We start from the raw sequence: 23,059 nt of genomic DNA, 5'->3' as shown, positions 1-23,059 counted from the left end.
AAGCCCCGCCCGCAATACCCCAACACCCACAAAAAGTGTGTCTAAAATAACGGTTACCACCTGTTAGTTTTATAGGAAACCCCAAAACGGTGCCGAGTGGGCGGAGCCCGACATTTGACGACCTTCCGTTTTTTTATTGAAGAAGACGTGACGGGAGGAGGAGGAGAAGACGTCGAAGGAGGGGGATGACAGTGACAAGAGAGATAGGAAAATGGAGGAACGATGATCAAAAAATATCAATGATAGGTCGAGTCTCGAATGGGTCATTCAACCGGAAACTACTGAGAAGTGACTCGACACGAAGACCCCAAATGAATGAGTTTATGTGCTCACGGAGCACCCGAAAAGGCGGGGAGAGGAGAGGAGCACGCACAATAAACACGCGACACTTTTGAACGAGCGAAGGCTTTTCACCCTTTTTCTATATGTGTGTGTGTACACTATCATTTTGTACTGTTTGTGTGTGGTCACTTTTGCACTACTTGAGAAAATGCATTTCCGAGATGGTGGTCGTCAAAAAATGGATTTGAATTAGCTGGCGGGGCTTCTGTATCTGCTTAGCGTTTTTTTGTTATCTATAGCAGTCTGGCGCGCTTGAGGCGCTTATCAATGTTTCGGTTGTATCGGTATTACACTGACTGTTGGTATCAAAAGTTCAAAAAGTGTAACTGTGTAGATCTGTCGTGCCTTTGGCGCGGGTCTGCTAAATTAAAAATTGGTATCAAAGGCGCAATATTGCTTTGCGCATGTTCGTTATCTATATCAGACTGGCGTGCCTCTGGCGCGCTTCAATAAAGAGTAGAGACTTCGGTATCGAAGGTGCAGCTAGTGTAGCTGGCGCGCCGTTGACGCGTTTTTCACTATGATTTTGAACAGTTTGTGGAAAAGTATCGAAGGTTCGTTTCACACTGACTGTCGTGCCATTGACGCGTTCTTCGGTCCTACCAGACGTTTAATTACAAATTTGAGATCTTTAATACGGTTTCAGTTCGATGCTGAAAGTCTGGGGCACCTTCGACGCGTTTTTTTTAAAATCAACCTATTTTAGAATACTTTATACACAACACAAAACTTCTTTAAATTCTGAAGTAACGCTGGGGTGCCTTTGACGCGTTTTTTGACAGGTTGATACTGTCTTTGAATTAAAAACAAATTAAAAATAAGAAATCCCAATTCTCACCTGAGCAATTCATGTCATCTATTTATTATTATTTTCTCGAATCTTGAAGCTTTTGTAAATATTTGAACACGCGTGAATGTTTTTTCCCAGAAATACGTATTATTTGATTATTGAGCTCTAATCTTTAAAAGTCACCTTGAAAGGTTTTTAAAATTTCAAAAAATTCCGAGAATTTAGTAGTATTGCTATACTATAATTGGGTGTATTATTGGAGGAGGAATGGGGGTCAGTTGTAAATAAATATTTACATTTCGGGAGGTGGGGAGGAATTCCGAAATTATTATTATGAATTGCAATCAATCACGAGACCACCCCCTTTTTTGTACCGCTTTTGGAGATTCGGTATTACGCTGACTGGCGCGTCGTTGACGCGTATGGGAATCTGGTATCAAAGGTTCAGAAAGTGTAACTGTGTAGAGGTCGACTTAGAAGAGAAATTTGGTATCAAAGGCTCAGTGTCTGCTTTTCTGGCGTGCCTTTGACGCGTTTGAACAAAATTAGGAGACAAGGTTCAGCTAGTGTAACTGTGTATCCCGGCCATAAAGTATTTTTCAACTGGGGCGCCGTTGACGCGTTTTTCACTATATTTTAGTACTGCTTGTGGTAACGGTGCAGGTATCGAATGTTGACTCAGAGTATAAAGTTGTACGGTTAAAAAGTGGTATAACTCGGCTCCTTTCCATCCAACCAAAAATTTGAGACTAGATTCAGAATTCTCACGACGTTAGCTTTCCAAATATATGAAAAACGTTTTTAAATTTGTCCAGCGTTGTCCATATTCTAGACAGCTCTAAACTCTCAGCTGACTCTCTGTAAGAAAGTGGTTTTAAAGACGTTGCAACTCGGTTCATTATGATTTTTTAGAAAAACAGAAAAGAAATTCAGAATCCTCACGTCTTCAGCTTTTTGTACACTCTAGTCAGCTTATCCCCCTTGTAAATATATAATCTTTGGACATCTTGCATTTAATAAAAAACTCGTTTCATTTTGTCTCCCTCCCTGTTAATTCAATTACTCTTATCTTATCAAATTCTCTATCTTTTTCGTTTTTCTCTTTTTTTCACGTTCAACGTTTCAAGGAACCCCCCCCCCCTTTTTAAGACAATTGACCTTGTGTAACAAGAACAAAAACTATTGCGTTTAATTTGATTAATTGTATTGAGAATCCTTAAAGTTTAGTCTCTCTCTCTCTTTAAATGTCAGACCACCAATGGAAACCGCCATAACCAGTTAACCCCCTCCACACTTCCTTATCAAATTACTTCTTATCTATCGTTTCTCGAAACAGCTGATCCTAAATCGAAAATGACCTTGAATGAACAACGTCAGAGTACAACCGAATGACTTTTTTGAATTGGAGTATGTCTCGTAGCTGAAATTTCAAAAGTTCTAGAAGTGTTAGTCTCACACCACTTGGAGGAACATTTCAAAGTACAATATTTATGACCGTGAGTAATAATTAAGGAGTGGAGAGTGAATTCGGGAAAGGGGATTATAAAACTGGGATGGGTATACGGTAAGAAAGCTAAATACGTGAAAATTTCTCATTCGTTATCAAATTTTATCGATTATCACAAATTTTTGGAACTGTGCCCAAAAATGTTCAAGCTCGGTTCATTTTGACACTCGAAAACAATATCAAAAACCTATTCAGTATCCTAATGACGTCAGCTTTCGAAAAATATAAATTAGCTCGATACAGTTCTTACAACTGCGCTCCGCCGAAATTTCTTGAAAATGTCCCTTTTTCTCTGGGTTTCTCAATTTCGCGCACAATTTTATTCGGTTTCGGTAGAGCGCAGTTGTAAGGCGTCCCGTGCTAATAATAACTAAAACATTTCAAATCAAGTTTTTAATTTTATCACATTATTGGATTTTCATAATAATTGTTTGAACCTCACAATAACTACCGTACTCTTACAGTATCCAAATCACAGAATGTTCATAGCTACAGTATCAGTCAAAAGGTTGCCGACTTCAATCAGTGACTACGTTTGAGAGTGTGTATTGGTGTCACTTATTGTTCAAAAATACTAATTTTGTAGGAAGTGCATGAAAAACCCAAAACTTCACTTTTGTAGTTGACAACTTTTCTATAGAAGTCCCTTCCAAAAAATTGCAGTTCAGTAATTAATTATTCTCCAGAATTTCATATTTTTAAAATTAAAATCTTCCGATTTGTAATTATCAAATTACTTTGATAATTTGTAACTTTTCAGGCATTCTGGCACGCTTCTTACAACCACGCTCTACCGAAACCGAACAAAATAGCGTGCAAAATTGAGAGACTCTGAGAATAAGAAACATTTTTCAAGGGCATTTTGGTGGAGCGCAGTTATAAGAACTGTGCCAAGCTAATATAAAAGTGAAAGCCTATATTTGATAAAGAATTCTAGCAAAAATTAAAATTATGGGTCAATAAGTAACCCCCCCCCCCCCGTGACGCGTTTTCGAAATCGCACTTTCGGACATTCGGATACTTACCGTAGTCTTCAATATACTCCTACAGTTCCGAAAATATGTAACATAACTAGATTCCTTGCAGCCAGTTCTTATCATTCAAGCTAACACCCTATCCTCTACCCGGACAGGAAGCCCTGACCCTGTCCACTACCGACCTGCTGATCTCTGCGGAACACACATCGTCATTACCACAAGGCGTCACTCACTTTCAAACGATTTTCTTCGTTTGATTTCATTTCATTTTGATCTCAACGTCTTCTGATAAGAATTTCTGATAAGAGTCTCTGATAAGAAGACAGGAGAACCATAAAAACGAAGGAGAGATTTGCAAAAACACGAAATTGTCAAAGTTCAACTATCTTCTCGTTTCGAGTGGTCAAATGTTTATCTTCTTCTTTTTTTTTCTTTTGTGTGTCTTGACCAGTGGGAAAGAGAGAAAAAAACGGGGAAGAACACATATTTACTTTTCAAAACTGCGCAGCGCACTTTTTTGGTAAAGTAAACGGAAGGAAGTGTACTAATAAGGTAAGAAATGGTTTTTTGGGAAAAAAGAAACATAGACACAAATTATGTTAAGTTACAAGTAAGAGACACCTTGAGGGATGTGGGTTTGAGCGGCTTCTGGCGCTCCTTTGTCGTGTTTTTAAAAATGAAAAAGCGACGTATTTGAAGCTTTCTGATCAAAAAATGCTTCATTTCTTTGGGTTTTCTGGCGTGCCTTGGACGCATTTTCATAAATAATCAGCTTATTGCCCAAAAATTGTTGACTTTATCAGATTTCCAAATGGAGTCTGGCGCGCCTGGAACGCGATTTTTAAGAAATGTCGAAAGTTTCTAAATTATTACCAAATTTCGTAGTTTTTCGGCTCAGGGTTTTTTTAACCTTTTTCTGCTATAGCATGTGCCTGACGTATCATCGACGGATTTTTCGAAAATTATGATTTTAACTGACTTTTTATGATTTTCAAGAGAAAAAAACACCACCTTTAATTTGACCTCTAATTATCCCATGTACCTTTAGTGTCTTCTCGAAAATGAAAATGTGAACTATGGTTACACTTCGTCGGTGGTAATCACATGTAATGAAAGGATACGGAACACGAAGAAACGATTTTTTCTTTCTTTCAAGGTTGAATTTTTAGAAGGCTAGGAGGAAAAGGGGGTTTTTTATAAGAAGGAAAAAGACATAACGACACACGGACAGACATCTGGATGGTACTTTTATACCATTTCAATATTTATATACAGTACCTTCCCGATATCATTCCAATAATTATTCCGCCCTCTCTCCCATCCAAATGACGTCCAGAGACTACTCCAGCATCCAGAGTTCAAATCTGTTTTCCTTTTTTTCTCTTTCTTCCGCCCGCTGCTTTTCTGATATCATCTTTTGCGTCGAACAGTTTATTTTGGACGGGAGAGAGGTGTAATGATATCATGTTTGATTGAAATTGAGACAAGAGACAAGAGAAACATACATTGAGAAGGTGTTTTTATTTACAGGAGGAAGTGAGACTATGATGAGTAAGAATGGTATGTATTGTGACAGGAAGTATTTGCTGTTTTTTAAAGAGTAGGATCTAAGACGTTTCAAAATTAAAACATTTTGAAGGAGTGTTACCCATAAATACATGCTTGATATACAGTACTGACAATACAGAATGCGACACGTGCAACTTTGTGGGTGTGACACTGCCTCCCTGATAGTCTCACTATATGAATTGTGTGTGGACTATACACAAGTAGAGCTTCATTTTTGCAGTTGACGTCTTTACTGTACAGACACTACCATGAGAAGTACAGGAAATCAAAGTAATTTATCTCTGAAATCGACCAATTTAAGTGCAAATCATCAAAATTTTGGAGCTTTTCAATTTGACAGCCTGTAACTTTCAAGAAGATAGTGTCTTTACAAAAAAATAGTCAAATAAAAAATGTTGTGTTTTTGCTTTCTCCAACCCATACAAAATCTAGCTTATCGGATAATCAGGTGACACCGAAATACACTGTCAAAGTTGATCATTTTCCACTGAAAACTGCCAAACCTGATAACATTTTGAGCGGTACTGTACGAAACAATAATCGAAGTGAACATATGAAAGAGCTAATGACTAACTCTTCCAGTCTGTCGAATTTCCCCATTTTATCTGCAGATTACTAACGTCAGGACAATAAATAGCTCGTTTCTTTTTCTCCAATTCGAACTTTATTAAACAATACATTTATACACAGTGAATTAAATTATCAAAAGAATTCATCAAAACATGAATTATCAATTATCTCCTCCGCGACACAAACATACAATCCAGGCTCACACAAAAAGTCCGTTGAGCTGAAATAAATCTGCCCCGTGTCATACTTCATCCAACAACTCGGAATCGCTCCATTCATCAGAATCCTCCTCGTAAAATTATTGGGCCTTAACTTGACTGCAGTAATCAATGTAAACTTCTCATGGAGTCCATTTCCATCTGCCAACACGAACATGTAATATCTCACATCGCAAGGTTTCTTGGCTGGGATCTTGCTGAATACCAGAAGAGCATCATTGTTGCAAGTCAAAAACACTGGAGTTGTGGGGTTCTCCAGAAGTTGTTTGGTGTGCTCACCGAGCTGTTTGGCTAGATTGAGAATTTGTTCTGAAATTCAGAGCCATATTAGAACTTATTTAGGTCAGTTGATAACATACCAAAGTTCTCCCTTATCGCTGTGACAATCTTTCTTTTTAATTGATCAGAGCTATTCTTTTTCAACTCCACACAATTCTTGTTGAGATGTTCCAGCCATACTGATATCTTGTCAAAACTCAGAAAATCAAAAGATGCACCATGTTTGATAATGGCATGGAGCAGTCCTTTGTTGGAATTGAAGCAAGAAGATTTGAAGCGGGGCTGGAAATTTGACGCTGTTATAATTTAAGTCGATCGGAACCTACATTCCAAGAAAATTGTTCATGTTTGAATGGAATTAGGTCGGCTTGCAACAAATGTTTCTTTTTGTCTGAAATTGAAATCGCTTAAAGGTTGTGTTAACTGATAAGAAAAGATTTACGAGTAGATATGAAGTCATGGGACGTGTGATATACATTGAAAAGGTAAAAAACCTTGATTTCAGTTGAAAAGGTAAAAAACCTTGATTTCAGAAAAACGTTTATCTTTTGCTTTTAAAGCTTGGTATTTTAAAAAATGGGTAAAAGGAGAGCATATTTGTTTATTTCAGATTCCAATAATTCAGAAAATTCTAAAAAACTTTTATTATTGGCGCATATGCTAAAAATCGCTCTAATCGCCAAAGGAATCTTCGTGGAAGAGTTTTTCGGTTTTTTTCCACAGACGTTTGTGTTTTCTCAATTTATATTGCAAAACAAAAGAAAAACTATGAAAATTTGTTGGAAAAAATAAGAAAATGAGGAATTGAACATAAATTTTGTCCGGGAGGACTACACGGGACAACAAAGCTAATTGTGGCGTTTAGAGCGATTTTATCATATGTGTCGATAATAAAAGTTTCTTAGAATTTTCTGAAATATCGAAATCTGAAAAAAAGACTTAAGTCCTCCATTAAAATTTTTACTTTCTAATAATTTATGACACGCGTTATAATTCGACGGTCACTAGGTCCAGTAAGAACTCACCATCTTCCATGAAACTCCTCCAGCACCTCCCAGCTTCTTTTTCTATCAATTGATCTACGCTGATCCCTTTCACACTTTCTTTTAAACCTGTAATTTCCGAAGACCCAATGGTCTCCGGATTCTTCCCGTACAGCGACATAGTTGCATGTTTGAAGAGAAATCCAGGATAATTTCATCCTGGATTTTGTTAATGTCATGGCACCAGTGGAGATTCATGATTGTAAATACTGTGGTGGCAGAATTCGAGATCTTCTTCTGGTGCATATCCAATTATGCTCCAGAGTAGATTATGTTATCTGAAAATGGAAAAAAAAGTACGACAAAACTTCATAATATCAACTTGCTCCCGTACTGTACAAACCTAATTTTTTATAAAATTATCAAACCGTCTAGTTTTATAGCCATTATTTCTATTAACCACTTTATTTCGCTATACAAGGCTTTTTTTATAGTGACCAACTACAAAAACATGGAGTTTTGAAAAGGCATGTGCTACAATGACACACAGTTCGCAAAAATTTAAGTTTCCAACAAAAAATGACAGTTCCAACCAGAAAAGTAAGGTATCTTTGATTAATAACTCACCTTGCATATATGTAATACAGTTACAACCTGAATAATCTTGGTGACTCTAACAGAAGTAATAAATTAACGCCGCACTCGTCATCTTTCTTGTTTAAAGATAAATCAGAAATTGAAACGTGCATAATGGAAACTGATGTTGGTGTCAACTCAGTTAGTAGAATAAGAAAACTGAAAAATAAATGTATACATACTGCATTGAACATAAGAAATGAAGTTACAAAGTGTTATGCATTGTTGCGAAATCATGGTAAAGTAGTGTTGGTTGGTTACTCTTTAATTATGAAATAAGGAATGAGGAAACAATGATAACAAGTAAAAACCAATAAAAGATTATTCATAATATAGAAAATAAACTAACTTTCGTCTGACTTTTCGTGTTGTTGAAAACGACAAACTTCAAGAGTGTGTTACGGACGGTGTCTATGATCAACCCCCATAAATTCAATTCTTTTCAGTTATTATAAATTCACGACACTGCGCCGCATGGCTTTAAAGTCGCATCTAATTTGTTCGAAATGGTCTTGAAGCAAAAAAACATTATTTGCATTTATTTTTAGACCTGCAAAGCTCGAAAATACGGTATTTGATCTTTTTCAACTACGAGACCACTCCGCGAAATTTCTGATAAATTTGATGCGCCTTTAAAGCCATGCGGCACAGTGTTGTGAATTTATAATATGTAGATCAGCCTTGATTTTTTTTTACAAAAAGTAAATACGCTCTTTGAAAAGTTGTGGCAAACTATTTTACACTTATTAACTTTTAGCTTTCTAGAGACATGGCGTACGTGATCAACTACAAAAATTAACTTTCACGTTTGATCTATAATCTTTTTTGCAATATAAATGTTGGGAAAAGTAAGGAAATGAAGGATTGAGCAAAAATCTTGTCCGAGAGGACTACACGACCTCTCCGGGAAAACTCATCCACCTACGGCTCCTTTCGAGTCAGAAGAACGGCAATTGTGCCGTTTAGACCGATGTTTAGCATATGCGTCAATAGTAAAAGTGTTTTAGAATTTTCTGAAGTATAGAAATTTGCAATAAAAAATCCGGGCGATTCCCTCGGTTCCGACTTTTTTGATCTGAAACACTCGGAGGTGAGAAAGTCGAGATCTTTAAAAAATTTTAGAACCTAGTCGTGATTATACTCAAATGAAAGCTCTTGTCACACTGATTCCAAATATATAATTTTTGTTGAATTTGGACTAAAACTTGTTGAGTTACAGCGATTTGAAAAGTTTCGATATTTTCGAAATGTTTCGAAAATCTGTAACTTTCTGAGTTTTCATCAGTTTTCTTTGGTTTTAAGTTCAAAATGTTTAGAAACTGAAGTTCTACTCAGGAAAATACTTCTGGCGCAGTCGCGCTCCACAGAACTCATTCTGAAGGTCCGAAAAGGGCAACACCTCTGAAAATGGGTCGAACTAATTTTTTTCCGATTTATTCAGTTTTTATACCAAAAAATTACAAAAAACGAAAAAAAAAAATGAAAATGAGGCACAAATGGGTGGTTGCAAGGGACTATAAATGGGGAATACAGAATACTTTTTTTTAAATTATGCCAACGTGTCGGTCACGACACTTACAAGAACTCACATAACTCAACCGATAAAAAGAATGAAGAAAAGTGTAAATATAGAAAAAATCAATAAATAATGGAAAAAGAAATTGCACATTTTTTGAAAAATTGTGACTTAGAATTAACACAGAAAGAGTTTTTTTTTGGAAAATTTAGAAAAAAAATGTCAATGGGGGAAGAGGGGGGACTGGGATGATAAAGCTAGAAAAGGTAAATTTCAGATTTTTTTTTGAAAAAAAGTTGTGATCTACGATTCGAGTCTCTCCAAGAAGTTTGGCTCCTTGAAGAATTCGGGGATCTGGTCGTCGAGTCGGTTGATGACCTGAAATTTCTGGAATTTTGTATGTTGAATGGAGGGGAAAAGCGGAGAAGGTGCGCCAGCCTTAGATGAAATCAAAATTTTTTCGAAAACTTCAGAATACAGTCTACTCCCACTGATTTCAAAATTATGAAAATTTCTGAATTTGGTTTAAAATTTATGGAGTTACAACAATTCCAGATTTTCGAAAATTTTCGAAAATCTGTAACTTTGCTAAATCTTAGCTAAATTTAGCGGTTTTTTTTTTAAAATTTTTTGGGGGCCAAAAAATTTATACTCATTTTTCTGAAAATTGGTTTTTCTGTATCAAAAAAGTCAATTTCTGTACAAACTTCATGTTTTCTGGCTCATAAGATAGAGAATTTAATTTTACACAATTCTGATAGAAAAAAATTAATTCACTATGTTCCCTAATGCGTTGCGGTCGCGTCACGGTTTTTACTAAAATTTCACATTTTCTAGAATATAGTCGTGATTATACTCATATGAAAGACCGTTTCACGCTGATTCCAAAACTCTAACTATTTTCGAAATTGGCTGAAAATTGGGTGAGTTATGACGATTCCAGTTTTTAGAGGTTTACGAAAATTTTCGAAAATCTGTAACTACTGTCATTTCTTTCGGATTCTAACGGTTTTTGGCTCAAAAGATAGCCTATTGCTCAGGCTAACCGGGAGAAATACATTTTCCTTTAAAACCACCATGCGCATACCTTGTAAATAGTCTTCTTCCATGACGGCTCCGCATCCTTGCCCAACTTGATAGCATCATAGAACTCGCGGAGTGTCTCCTGGACAACGAGCACAAGACGGTCGGGTGCCTAAAAATAATTTATTTGTGAGTGTTTTGTAGATCAAAATCCAGAAAATACCTTAATATGATTGTTCCTATTGTAGTGTGTGTTGAGCACTTTGAAGAGCTCACTATCCTTGGAGACGAAGATTTCCGAGCGATCGGTGATGCCCTCGCTCATCGCTTGGCGCGCGAATTTCTCCATTTGGATGTAGTAGAACTCTCTGGAAATGATACATTTGGAAAATTTTGGTTTAGCAAATCCGCTCCACTGCACAAGCTACGCCACGCAAATTTAGTAACGAGCCGCTTTTATCACCACCCTGTCGGCCAACTCTGATGTGCGTTCGCTTGGTGTAGTGGCTTACACTTTTGGCCGACACCCGAAGGGTCTGGGGTTCGAACTTTTTGGTGGTAAAATTCTTTTTTCGTTTTTTCTTTTTCATATTTCCTTATTCAAATAAACCCCTTTCGTTCGAACCTATTTCGGAAATTGGAATCCAATTCAAATATATAAATAATCTTCTTCGTTTTTATGATGAAGACGACGACGTCTTTTCGTCGTCAACGACGCGTATCAACACCTTAAGACCCCATCCACCTATTGTTTGGAGGAGAAGAAGTGTTTGGGAAATGGAGAAGAAGAAGACGGAAACGAGTTAGGGAAAAGGAGAGAGGATTTGTTTGTGTTTGTATCTCATTATTTTGGAGAGGAAGAGGTCATTGAGAGGAGCTTATGAAAGAAAAGCTAATGGTCATCAAATAAAAACGTTAGCGATGGTAAAGTTTTCAGGTAATTTGGAAAATTCAGTAAAAAGGGAAAAATCTCAAACAGCCAAAAAAGTTACGGACTTTCGAAAATTTATGGAAACATTTACTTTCAGAAGGCCGTAAGTTTTTCAAATTCGATCCGCACTATATGAAATTTATTTTTCCAAAATCAGCGTAACAAGGCCTTTCAAAAAAGTATAATCATGCCTATATTCAAAATTTTGTGGAAACCCGCGACGCGACCGAAAAACGCGGGGCCGTCATGGAAGAAGACTATTTACAAGGTATGCGCATGGTTTTTAAGAAAAAAAATTTCCCGGTTAGCCGGAGCAATAGGCTATTTTTAGAGCCAGAAACCGTTAAAATCCGAACGAAATGACAGGAGTTACAGATTTTCGAAAATTTTCAAAAACCTTCGAAAAACTGGAAGCGTCATAACTCCCTCAGTTTTCATCCAATCTCAAAAATAGTTACATTTTTGGAATCAGCGTAAAAAGACCTTTCTAAAAAGTGTAATCATGTCTATATTCTAAATTTTAAGAAAAACCGCGATACGACCGGAACGCGCGCCTCCAAACTAAGAACCCGCTCAATTTCTACCTAAATTGAGGGAACGTTATATTTCTGAAATCAGCGCAACAACCCCTATCACAAGGGCATAATTTTAAGCCTAAAAACGGCGACGCGACCGCAACGCAAGGCACCCAAAACCAACCTAAAATTACTGAACCACTTGACCAACTGAGCGGTATTATTCTTGTTGAATCGAATATCCGGGAAGTACGATTTGAGAAGATTCGAATTCGGATATCTCGTGTAGAAGAACATCAATTTAGCCTTTCTCAAATGCATCGGCGTCAACATTGAGCTCGATCCGTTCCCCTCATATCCACAATCGCTCAACTCATCAGAATTCGTTGGCGAGTCCTCTCGATCCCCGAAGTTCATGCCTCCATAATGGTGTCCGACCATAGTTGGTGCCGGGAAGAATCTGCCGAGTGGTGGACTGGCGGAGGCGCTCAATGGGGATGCACGGCTACTCACAATATCCTCTTTTTTGATATCAAGCTTTGTACGCTTCCTTTTCGGCTCATCGGCGTCTTGGAAGTTTCTACGGAGAGCTGAGAAGGCGTTGAACGCGTTGAAGTTTGGTGGGAAGATGCCTCCTCCATTCATACCATTCATTGGGTCTGAAAACAATTTTAAAGTTTATTTACTTAAAAGAAAAAAAAAGAAAAAAAGAATGGGCCGAACCGGGGACTGAACCCGGGACCTCTCGCACCCAAAGCGAGAATCATACCACTAGACCATTCGGCCGACTGGAAAACAAAGGGAGGGAGGGTGTAGACATGTGGAGGGAGAGACAACTTACGATGAGGAGGCGGCATGTGGAAGAGTGGGTTGGGAGGGAAGATTGGGTGGAATGATGGAGGGGCTTGGGGAGCCGGAGTCGCTGGCTCCTGCTTCGACATTTCATTGGCCGCCCATTCCTTTATTATCTTCTCCACATTCTTCCATAAATTATCCATCACTTCTCCTTTCAACAGGTTTATTAACTGATCGTAGTTTACCTTGTTCGTGCTCAGCATCTGAAATTATTTCGATTTTTTTTGAATTTCCGGTTTCCGCCTTACCGATGCCGCCACCAACTGTTTCTTCTGTTGCTCGATGAACGCAGTGTAAAGCCTCCTCTGTTGCTCGTGAAATGTGTTATTCCCGTTCTGTAGCTGAGCCTGTAGAGCCGAGAACTCTTTTGTCTCCGGCTCCTCTGGCACGTCATCTGAATCTTCTGTGGTGTTCCCACCGCCGACGGTGACGTTGATTTGTTCGGTTTCTGGAATATAATGAGGTTTCATTGGAAGATGAAGCAGGGGTGGATGACGCAAAGAGAGCTGCATTTATCACCACCTCGTCACCAAGTGTTGGTGTGTGGTGGGCTGGTATAGTGGCTAACGTTTTTGCTCTTGGATCAGAGGGTCTGGGGTTCGAACTTTTTTGGGGCGAATCTTTTTTGTTTTCTTTTTTACAGTTTTTGAGGTAGTTGGCTATAGTCATAAGGTTTGCTTTACAAAAACTACAGAAAAATGATTTTTTCGAACAGAAGCAAAATTTTGGAACATTTTTTCAATTTATCTGGTGCATCGATAACCCTAAAATTGATCTTTCGGTAGTTTTTTTAGTGCTGAACTTGAAAAAGTGAATAGGTTAACCGTATTCATAGCAAAAAACCAGAAACAAGTTACTCAAAAACCTGATTTTTCATTTTTCAGAGCAAAAAAACATAGAGAAATCGGATTCTAACTGAAATCCCGTTTTAAAACCGTTTGCATAGCAGAAATGAGCATTTTTACAAACTAAAGCAATTCCGGGCACTATATGGTGCATTGACTTCCAAAAATCGGGTTTTTTTAACGCAAAGACATTAAAAACTATGTATATTGCAGGAAATCTCCTTGTAAAACTCTTCGAAGTATCGAAAACGCTCAGAGCGATGTTTCACCGTAACAAGTTCAATATGCTCATAGTTGTCAAGGCCCGGCTTCAAAAAATGACCCTTTTTGTCAAGGCCCGGGCTGGGCTTTGACAACTATGAATATTTTTAATTTCCCCCAACCAAACTTACCTTCTCCAATATCAATTCCTAACTCTTCTCCAATCTTCTGCGGCTGGAAACTTTTCCTCTTCGACGCCGAAGAAGTGCTACTATTACTCTCTGGGCTCTCGCGTTCTTCCTCTTCCACATCTTCTTCTTCACCAACTCCTCCATTTATCTCCTCATAATCAGCATCAATCTCGTCTTGTTCCTCTTGTGCCGTATTCTCATTCTCCATTTTCATCGCCTCAATTTCTTCGGCCTCCTCATTTAGTTTCAAACTGTTCTCCTTCAAAAAGAGGTTAATCTTATTATAATGCCGGAAGGAGACCGCCTGGACTACTTACCCTTTCAAAAGAAGTTGTCATTGTCGTCGTTGTCGTGGAGGCTTCCGATTCCGACAACTTCTTAGAAGACGTTGAAGACGTGGATGAGGTGGCTGATGAGGTGGATGTGTTGGAGGAGATTACGGTGGTGTTGGTACCCTGTAGATCACAGAAAATATTTATGATAAGTGAAGGGGAAGGGAGATATGTACTGATTAGAAAAACAGCCACGAATGAATATGAATTAGTTGCCGATGGGAAAGAAAAGAAGAGAAAAGAGATGACACAAGGTAGCACTGTTTCGTGGCTTTTGTGGAGGAGTGATTTGATAATTAGGAAAAGGGAAGAGGGTAATTGCAGAAATTCGATGTTTTTAGCAAGCCAGGGCTGAAATCAAAACTATTTTCGGCCCATTTTCAGCCAAAATTCGAGTTTTCGACTGTAAATGTTAAATTTAATCAAAATGTTTGGTGATTTTAGAACTTTTCTTCTAAAATTCCAAAAAATTGGTGCTAAAAAATGATTCAGGGTATTCTGTTGATGGGATACGGATGGAAGTGCCAATTTTGAGGGTACAAGTAATGCATTTTGCACATTTTGACCATCTCATGGTGCATCGACTTTCTAACACCTGATTTTCTGGGTTAACAATGACGGAGTTTGCTGGAATTGTTTATTTTAAGCAAAAATAAGACAAATAACTATTTTAAGCAGGGCAATTTTAGGTTTTTTCGGATTTAAGAATTTTATCACTTTTTGAGCATTGACATATTAAAAACTGATATGACTAGTGTCTTAGACGGTTTTACACAGAAATTATGGGTTTTATTTGAATTTTACACAAAAAAACCGTTTTTGCAGCTATTTTTTTAGCTAAAACAATTTGGTCACTTTATGGTGCATCGACAATCCAGAAACTTGAACTCGGAACAGTTATGTCAATTTTCTTACTGTAAATCAATTTTGAGCTAGAAAAAAATTCTAGAGCAGACCACAATTGAGCTAGCATATGGTGCAGCGACTTTTTGAAAAATTCGAATTTTAAGATGCTTTAGGGCTAAACATGGATGAAAAACTGGTTAAGAATCCTGAAAATTCGATTCTGTTAAAATCTAACACTACTAAGGTACCAAGACACTCCTTACCTGATAAGTATTCCTCGGCTCCCCGGCGTCCACTCTCTGTCGATGTCTTTTCACTTTGAATCTGTTACTTGACGACGATCCCCCTCCGTTCGAATTCACAATCGGCGGGAACAAATATCCAAAGCTCGGAAATCCGACAGGACTGAAATTGAAACCGTTGGCTGCTGGTTGTGCGGCCGCAAGAACCGGAGGCACGCCAGATGACATCGAACTGTGATAGGACAGGAGACAAACTGTATTGATTGATTGGTGATGACGTCAAATTCCTAGGTTTCGCGGGTGTGTCTGGAAGAGAAGAAATATGAAATGTGGAGAAGTGGAAGGAAGAGAAGAACATTCGAAAAGATACGGAATGTAGCATTGCGAAAATTGCAACTAAAAAAATTGAGGATGGGAAAATGTGACTAACTCTCTTCAAACTCAATCTTATAAACTGAAAAATATACCAAAATATAGATTTCAACGTGTACTACGTTTCTGACATGCTCCGAGTCGGATCGCGGAGTCTTAGCGTGTCACAGGCCGGGATAGAACGTCAAAAACTTTCTAGCCCGACCCACGGTACCTTAAGAAGCCATCACCAGTCCCGAAGTAGATTAGAGAGATAGAACTCAGCGAGATCTACATTTTGGTATACCTTACAACTTATAACATGGAGCTTGAAGCGAGTTACAACCGAAGTATGAAAAATTACATATATGGTGAATCGCATACTTGTCAACCGGGCCGGCGCGTAACTTGCTTAAAACTCAATATTATGAGCTTAAAAATATACCGAAATGTAGATCTCGACGAGTTTTATGCCCGTGATTTACTACGGGCCGGATGGCTATTCGTTAATACGTCGCGGGCCGGGAAAAAGTGCCAAAAAACGTGAAAATGGCCTAAAAAGCCATTCTAGCCCGGCCCGCGGCATATTAACGAATAGACATTCTGCCCGTAGTAAATCACGGGCATGAAACTCGTTGAGATCTACATTTTGGTATATTTTTCAGCCCATAATATTCATTTTGACACGAGTTTCGAGCCGGCCCGTGTCGGTCCGTTTCGGCCTGGTTGACAAGTATGGTGCATCGAAATTTGAAGAAACTGAAAAACTGATTTTTGGCTTTAAAATTGATTAAGAAATTTGAAAAATGCGTTCAGACAAATGGTCCATTTCCTACTTTTCAGATTTTAACCCAAGTCCCTCATATGGTGCATCGACTTTTCAAAAATAGCAAAAACTGAAATTTAGGTGTTGAAAATAAGCGAAAATCGATGGGAAATACGTTAAATTGGTGTCTTACTACTAGTGAATCGACCTTTCACAGTTTTCAAGCCAAGCCGTGCATCGTCTTGTTGGGTTTTGAGATACCATTTCAAAATTTGGCTCTGAAAATATGTAGGTGGAAAATGGGAAAATCTAAAGAAAAACTAAGTGTTCATCATTTTTCAAAAAGACTGGCTCTTTGACTATGAAAATTGTGAAAATAAAAGTTTTTCAAAAAATTTCAAGGCAAGCCCTGAAAAATTATAAAATTTCGCAAAAATCGATCCCCTGTGGAAATGGAATCTATCTTCTCCTGATCCCTTAGAAACACCCTATTGAGCTGAGCTCCATTTCTAAAGAATGCTCTCACAGAAAAGCACAGTGGGAAGCCTCCGTCCCTTTATTAAAATCTTTCACTCGTCGCAACATACACAAGTGGGTGTGTGTATTACATACTTCCGAGAGATTACTGTACATCTTCCTCCTCCTCTTCCTACTTCTCAACAACTTCAGATGACGCTAACGGAATAGGGGAAAACAGAAGAGGGGGAAACGGGATTATGGTAATGTGCGTGCCTCTTACAAGTCACTTGTCTTTTCTTGTCTGCAAGTTTTGCATAATCTTTCGTAACACTCCATATACTGATTCGATTGTTTCTCGTCCCGGGAAAAAGATTAGATGGTTATTTACCGGTATTGTTTTTCTAGGGTGATCTGTGGTTTATTATCAAAAGTAAGCATTTATTTTTGTATTAAACCCTTAAAAAGTTATAGTGGACTAACTAAGGAAGGTCACGGAGTCAGTGTGGAGATATGAAACTTGACCTATATCATTGGAAAGCTGAAATCGTGCTAATTCTAAATATATAATCAGTTGTTGACCTGGTGGCCTGGTATTCAAGAAAAATCAGTTCAAAGTTTTGAAAAATGACAAATTATTCCCTGTCTGGCACACATTTTTTCCAACTTTCGCGTGTCAGAAAGGTAATAATTTTCTAATTTTTCTAACTTTACCTTGCTTTTCTCGAATACTAGGCCTAGAATGCAAAAACTGAATATATATTTGGAATCAGCAAGATTTCAGCTTTCCAATGCTATAGGTCACGCCCCATAACTCCAAACTGACTCCATGACATTATCTAGTAAGCCGCGGAGCCTAAGAAGGTGTCACGGTCTTACGGTAGCTACCTGAATTTTATATGAATGTGTAGATCACATCTAGATCTCCGTGTTTATAGTTTACATCTTTTTGGTACAAACCCTTCCTAAGGAGTTATAGCTGTTGAAAGCAAAGCCGCATAGAAATCACGAAGATTCGTGTGCCATGGTAACTTCAACCCGCCATAACTTTCTAGGGAGTGTCCGTACAAAAAAGCTGTCAACTACAAAAATGAAGATCTTGGTTTGATCTACAAATTTATATAAATATTGGAGTGGTAGGAGTATAAGACAAGCCGTGACACTGTTTCAAAATTCACTCACTAGTCGGCAGGTCGAATTCTAGGTATGTCTCAAGCTTACGGTTAGAGCGTTTTCACATTTAGTAATATTGTTCTAAATTTGTTTAAACTTGAAATTTGCAGAGTCCCACAGTATACTTGGCCCTCCTAAACCACCCCCTAAATTTCTGAAACCAAAAAATTTAAACGATTTCCGAAAACGCAGAAATTTTCCCTTCTTCCTCTCAGAAACCAATTATTTTCTTCCTCAATTCGAGAAAAAAGAAAAGAGATTTGTATTTCATCAGTGAAAAGGAGGGCACAGATGTCGTTGGTTGTCGCCATTTTCGGGAAAAGAAACAATTTAGGTAATGGGTCCCACTGGAGGAGGAGGAGGAGACGATGTCGTCTTACGGTAAGGGGAATTTCTGAAGACACGTCATCTTAGAAAGCGTCCGTCGGGAAAAAAGGGGGAATGGAATAGAGAAATCGTAAAAAATGAAAAGAAGGTGTGAAGAGCTCACTACTAGTTGCCACGTCACCATGACACCCCAGACATCTCAGTTTTACGACGGAAAACAACTTTTTGGCCCCAAAAAAGAGCACCAGAGCCAAAAAGAGAGGAATAAGAAAGGTGTGAAACGGAGAAGAAGAAGGAAACATTAATTTTTCATCATATAAATTTGCATTTGAAGAAAAAAGAAGAAGAATTGAAACACGGGGAGGGGGAGACAAAGACGGATTTCTTTTTGGTGGGAATTTTTGATGAGTTGGAAGAAGGAAATCTTAGAATTTTGGGGAAGAGGGGATCTTAGTTTTCAAAGTGTCTTAGCTCTTAGATTTCCTAATTTCAAAACGTCTTACTAGGGAATGAATCACACAATCGTTGGAGAAACACATATATATCGCCTGGCAAATTTTTTAGTGCTCAAACTTTGGAGCTAAATTTCTTAAAACTGGTATGACCACTGCCAAAACTGATAATAGACTTGGAATCGGGTAAACATTAGCTTTCCGGTGGTATATATATATCATGTTGTGTTTTTCCAATCATTGTGTCTGACTGAAATCTTCAAAATATTAAACAATGCTTCTAACTGATAATCTTAGAAGTTTGCGAGCCCCACCCCATTACCAAAAGTAGCCGAGGGGTCCCCAAACTTGTTGGGTATCTTACCCAAATCTACAGCTCCATTTTTGTAGTTGACAACTTTTCGATAGCTCCGCCCACTTTTGAGATATACTCCTTTAAAGATAACAGAGCGCGCGAACTTCCTTCTCGGGAGGCTATCTTTAAAGACGCATATCTAAAAAGTGGGCGGAGCTATCAAAAAGTTGTCAACTACAAAAATGAAGATTATATTGTGATCTATATAGTCATGTAAAAATCAAAACAGTACAGCAGTAGGAAGTTTTGAAATCAGGGTACTATTAGCTTCCTTACTTTATCATGACACAACTTTTCAGGGAAACTTCGTACAGAAAAAAAAATTATCAATAAGAAAATGAAGACATTTAAATATTCTGAGGAACGGTAGAAATAGGATCAAAGAATTCAGGTTCAGAAATAAGTTTTTTAGGGTTAAACTTCTTAAGAAAATAGTTAAAAATTTCTTAAAACTAAAACGGCCCAAACTTTGACCTAATTTTTCTCGAATGCCTGGCCTCGAGGGCAAAAACTGAATATATATTTAGAATCAGCGTGATTTCAGCTTTCTAATGATATACTTCCATACACTGACCTTCCCTAGTAAGCCTTAAGAAATCTTAGGTCCCAGTACTAAATCCAGGGAATTTCTTACGGTCCCGTGTTTTTGGGGTTTATGACTTACTTATGATCCTCAAAAGCTTCATTACCAAAAAACTATCTTACAGTCCCTCAGAAAGTTATGTCCTTGAAAACCTGAAAAGGTTTCTAAGGGTACTGTAGACTTGACTAAGAGCTCATGCTCTACGCAGACACTCTGACACCAATGACCCCAAGAAGCAATAACCCAAAAGAAAAGAATATAAATGAGAACTTACGATATATAGGTGTGTAGCTACTCAATAACTACTCAATTCATATGTAGAGTTATCCCCTCCTCCTCCTTCAAGAGGGCGGAAGATCGGGGGCGTGGCCTTCTTAGACGAGTATCTCTAAACTGAGGGGAGAGTGTGGAGAGAGAAAGAGAGAGGGGGCGGAGTCACAACCTTTCGACGATTGGACATGGAGTACTGGGAGTTAGATGGGAGAGGAGGAAAGAGTTTTAAAGGAAAAAATGGGAAAAGTGTGCTGACTGAAATTACTAACTATCTTACTGTAAGGTGAGTCGTAGGGAGAATTACAGTGACCATATTACTAACCAAAAAAAACTGCAGAACAGCTTCCCGACAAGTAATTCTCCTATCAAAATGCTGTCAGTTTTTCCACAAAAATTTTGATTTTTACTAGATTATTAGATCCTTTTCCTGGGGAAATTTCTTAATTTGACCGGTTTTTCATGGTTACGAAGGTTCTTTTAGGGTAAGACCTATTGAAGCCCCGTTTTTTTCTATATTTTCGGCTAAAAGCGGCCATTTTAGAAGTCTAAGACACTATATTTCTTAAGACCCTAGATTTCTTATGACCCCTAAGCTATATACTTTTCCAGAAACAAAAACTGAGACCCCTCCCCCTTCATAGCTACAAATTGATCATTGACCAGATTGTAAGACAGTGCAAAAAACAAAAAAACAGTTGAAAAGAGTGACGTGAGTGGAAGAAGTCGGTGTGAATCACGACGCACAGATTTTGTTGCAAAGATTTAACATAAACAAAGAAAATTTTAGAAACCTGGACGTTTTAGAACTGGGACGTTTCGAAACTCCATGAAAAGAAAGAAAAAGGAAATAATAAGCATAGTAAAACCGGGAACAGGGCATTTCAGAACTGAGACGTTAGGCATTTTGAAACTTTGGTAGTAGACAAATCCAATATTTTTCAGAAATAGAACTTCAAGACGTTTCAAAACCGGACATTTTAGAACTAAAAGTCTCACAACCTAGAGAAATAAGCAGAATGGGATTATGGTGAAAAAAAGGCTCTAAAATCACTTAAAATCGGCTGAAAAGTGTCAAAATCGGATGGAACCCCTGTTTTTAGCCTAGATACTGTTTTCAGAGCGCAAATATATATATTTCGAACTATAAGTGCGCAAAATCAACGCATCTTGAGCTGAAGAACACGAAAATCTTTTTCATCTCAAAATTCATAGACTTACGCCCCTGAAAACGGTATCTAGGCTATCAGCGTTTTTAGAGATTTTCGACCGTTTTTTTTCATCCAGTAAACTGAAAATTTAGATGAAACCCCGCCCATTTCTTAACATTGAAAACTACAAATCTGGAACACCGGACTTATTAGTGAGACAGAGTAAAGGTGTCTAACTTGTCAGCTCCATTTTTTGGCGCCAACTTAAAAATTTTATAAAAATCGCATTAAAAAATTCGAAGGGAATGGCATTTTGGGATAAATGAACGAAAAAAATTGAGCAAAACTTTTTGAAAACAGTTTGAGGAGCATTACTCACCTCAACTCCCCCTTCTAACAATACCACCATTCTACAGTACCCCCTCTTAGCCATCTCTCGGTACAATAGACACAGATTAGCCACCCCCTTAAGGCACCGCCCATCTACAGGTCTACAAGAGAGACATGCTTTAGAAGCTACGGATGATTGTCGGAAGACGAAAAAAGGGAAGCCGGGGAGGGGGGGACGGTGTCTCAATGTGTGAGCAGCTAAACAAAGCGTGTGACCTTGTGTGTCGGTCCCCCACCTATTTGTTGGGGCAGATTTCGACGATTTGGAATGGGATGAGGAGATGGAAAGAAGAAGAGAAGCGTGACTAATTGGAGGTGGAATTGGTGGGCGGTGAGGTCGGAGCATCGGTACTGTATTGTTGACAGCTAAGGGTTCATATTCTAAGAATATGGGCGGAGTCTAAAGAGCCTGGAGTCTTAGATTTCAGCACTATTTAGGAGATTTTTTCTAGTTTAAAGCGGTTTTTTGGTTGAAAGAATAGGAATTTCGGGTTTCGCAGGTCCTAACTCTGTTACATCTTAGAAATAACTTTAAAAAATTTTGGACCAATTTTTCCGATTTTAAGGATTTAGAACTGTTTTTCAACACAGGTCCTAGCCCTATTAAACCTTAGCAATCAAGAAAAATGTGTTTTTGGATCAATTTTTTAGTTTTTTCTCATGCTCATCCTTCCCTCTCTCTTCCATCTCAACTTTCGCAAAGCTTGAAACTTGAAATTTCCATTCCGTCCCAATTATGTACCCGATGTGCCTTTAGAAGGCACCCTGAAAGTTTTCAGATAAACTAGAAATGGGACGAGTTGGGACGTCCCGCGTCCCCCGTCCCGCGCGTCCCGGATTGTCATAAAACGGTTAAAAATAAACGTATATTCTTGAAACTTTGGGAATCGCGTCCCCAGCTATGTCTTCAGATTCTGTGAAAGTTTCACTATTCTCCGACAAAAACTGACAGTTTTCCAAAATTCCCGGAAAAAGTGGGACGTCCCCATTTCGAGCGCTATTTCAGATAAACTAGAAATCTCCATTTCGTCCTAGTGCTGTCCACGTAACCCGACACCTCCTCACTCCAAAACCGATCAATCTTAGTATAAGCACACACATATATCGCTCATCCCCCTCCTCTCTTCGAGAAAAAGGTGACAGGTAGCTGGTTCCATGAGTCTCTAGGAGAAGAGGGAGTAATTTGATAACACACCTGTTCATACGACGAATTCAAATAAATCCTCTTTTTCTCGCGAAAGCTGAGATGGAAGAGGGGGAAGGATGAGCATGAAGTGGTAAACAATATTAAAACAGTTTAGATGGTGTTGGTCGGGGGGAAGGGGACAGTGGTACGATAGCTTAGATTTTGAAGATCGCCGAAATCGAAATAAGAAATGCATGAACCAATTGAAACCATCTCTAAACCTGAGATTTA

General features: G+C 38.3%; 2 protein-coding genes across 2 annotated transcripts; both read right to left on the bottom strand.

The window, feature by feature from the left end:
• Nucleotides 1-5,887: 5,887 nt before the first annotated feature.
• GCK72_008263 (uncharacterized protein) lies at nucleotides 5,888-7,287 on the bottom strand (the record flags this gene model as incomplete). The annotated part of the gene is made up of 4 exons (XM_053726734.1): nucleotides 5,888-6,282; nucleotides 6,333-6,534; nucleotides 6,579-6,643; nucleotides 7,278-7,287. The coding sequence occupies 4 exons, from the start codon at nucleotides 7,285-7,287 to the stop codon at nucleotides 5,888-5,890; spliced, it is 672 nt and encodes a 223-aa protein (XP_053586311.1).
• Nucleotides 7,288-9,690: 2,403 nt separating this feature from the next.
• GCK72_008262 (uncharacterized protein) lies at nucleotides 9,691-15,596 on the bottom strand (the record flags this gene model as incomplete). The annotated part of the gene is made up of 9 exons (XM_053726733.1): nucleotides 9,691-9,765; nucleotides 10,475-10,582; nucleotides 10,634-10,778; nucleotides 12,041-12,515; nucleotides 12,698-12,914; nucleotides 12,960-13,159; nucleotides 13,949-14,207; nucleotides 14,266-14,403; nucleotides 15,390-15,596. 9 exons carry the CDS (start codon nucleotides 15,594-15,596, stop codon nucleotides 9,691-9,693), a joined length of 1,824 nt encoding a protein of 607 aa, XP_053586310.1.
• Nucleotides 15,597-23,059: the final 7,463 nt, after the last annotated feature.

Source organism: Caenorhabditis remanei, chromosome III (assembly GCF_010183535.1).
Source record: "Caenorhabditis remanei strain PX506 chromosome III, whole genome shotgun sequence".
In the NCBI taxonomy this organism is placed as follows: Eukaryota; Metazoa; Nematoda; class Chromadorea; order Rhabditida; family Rhabditidae; genus Caenorhabditis; species Caenorhabditis remanei.
This window is presented reverse-complemented; position numbering and strand designations above follow the sequence as displayed.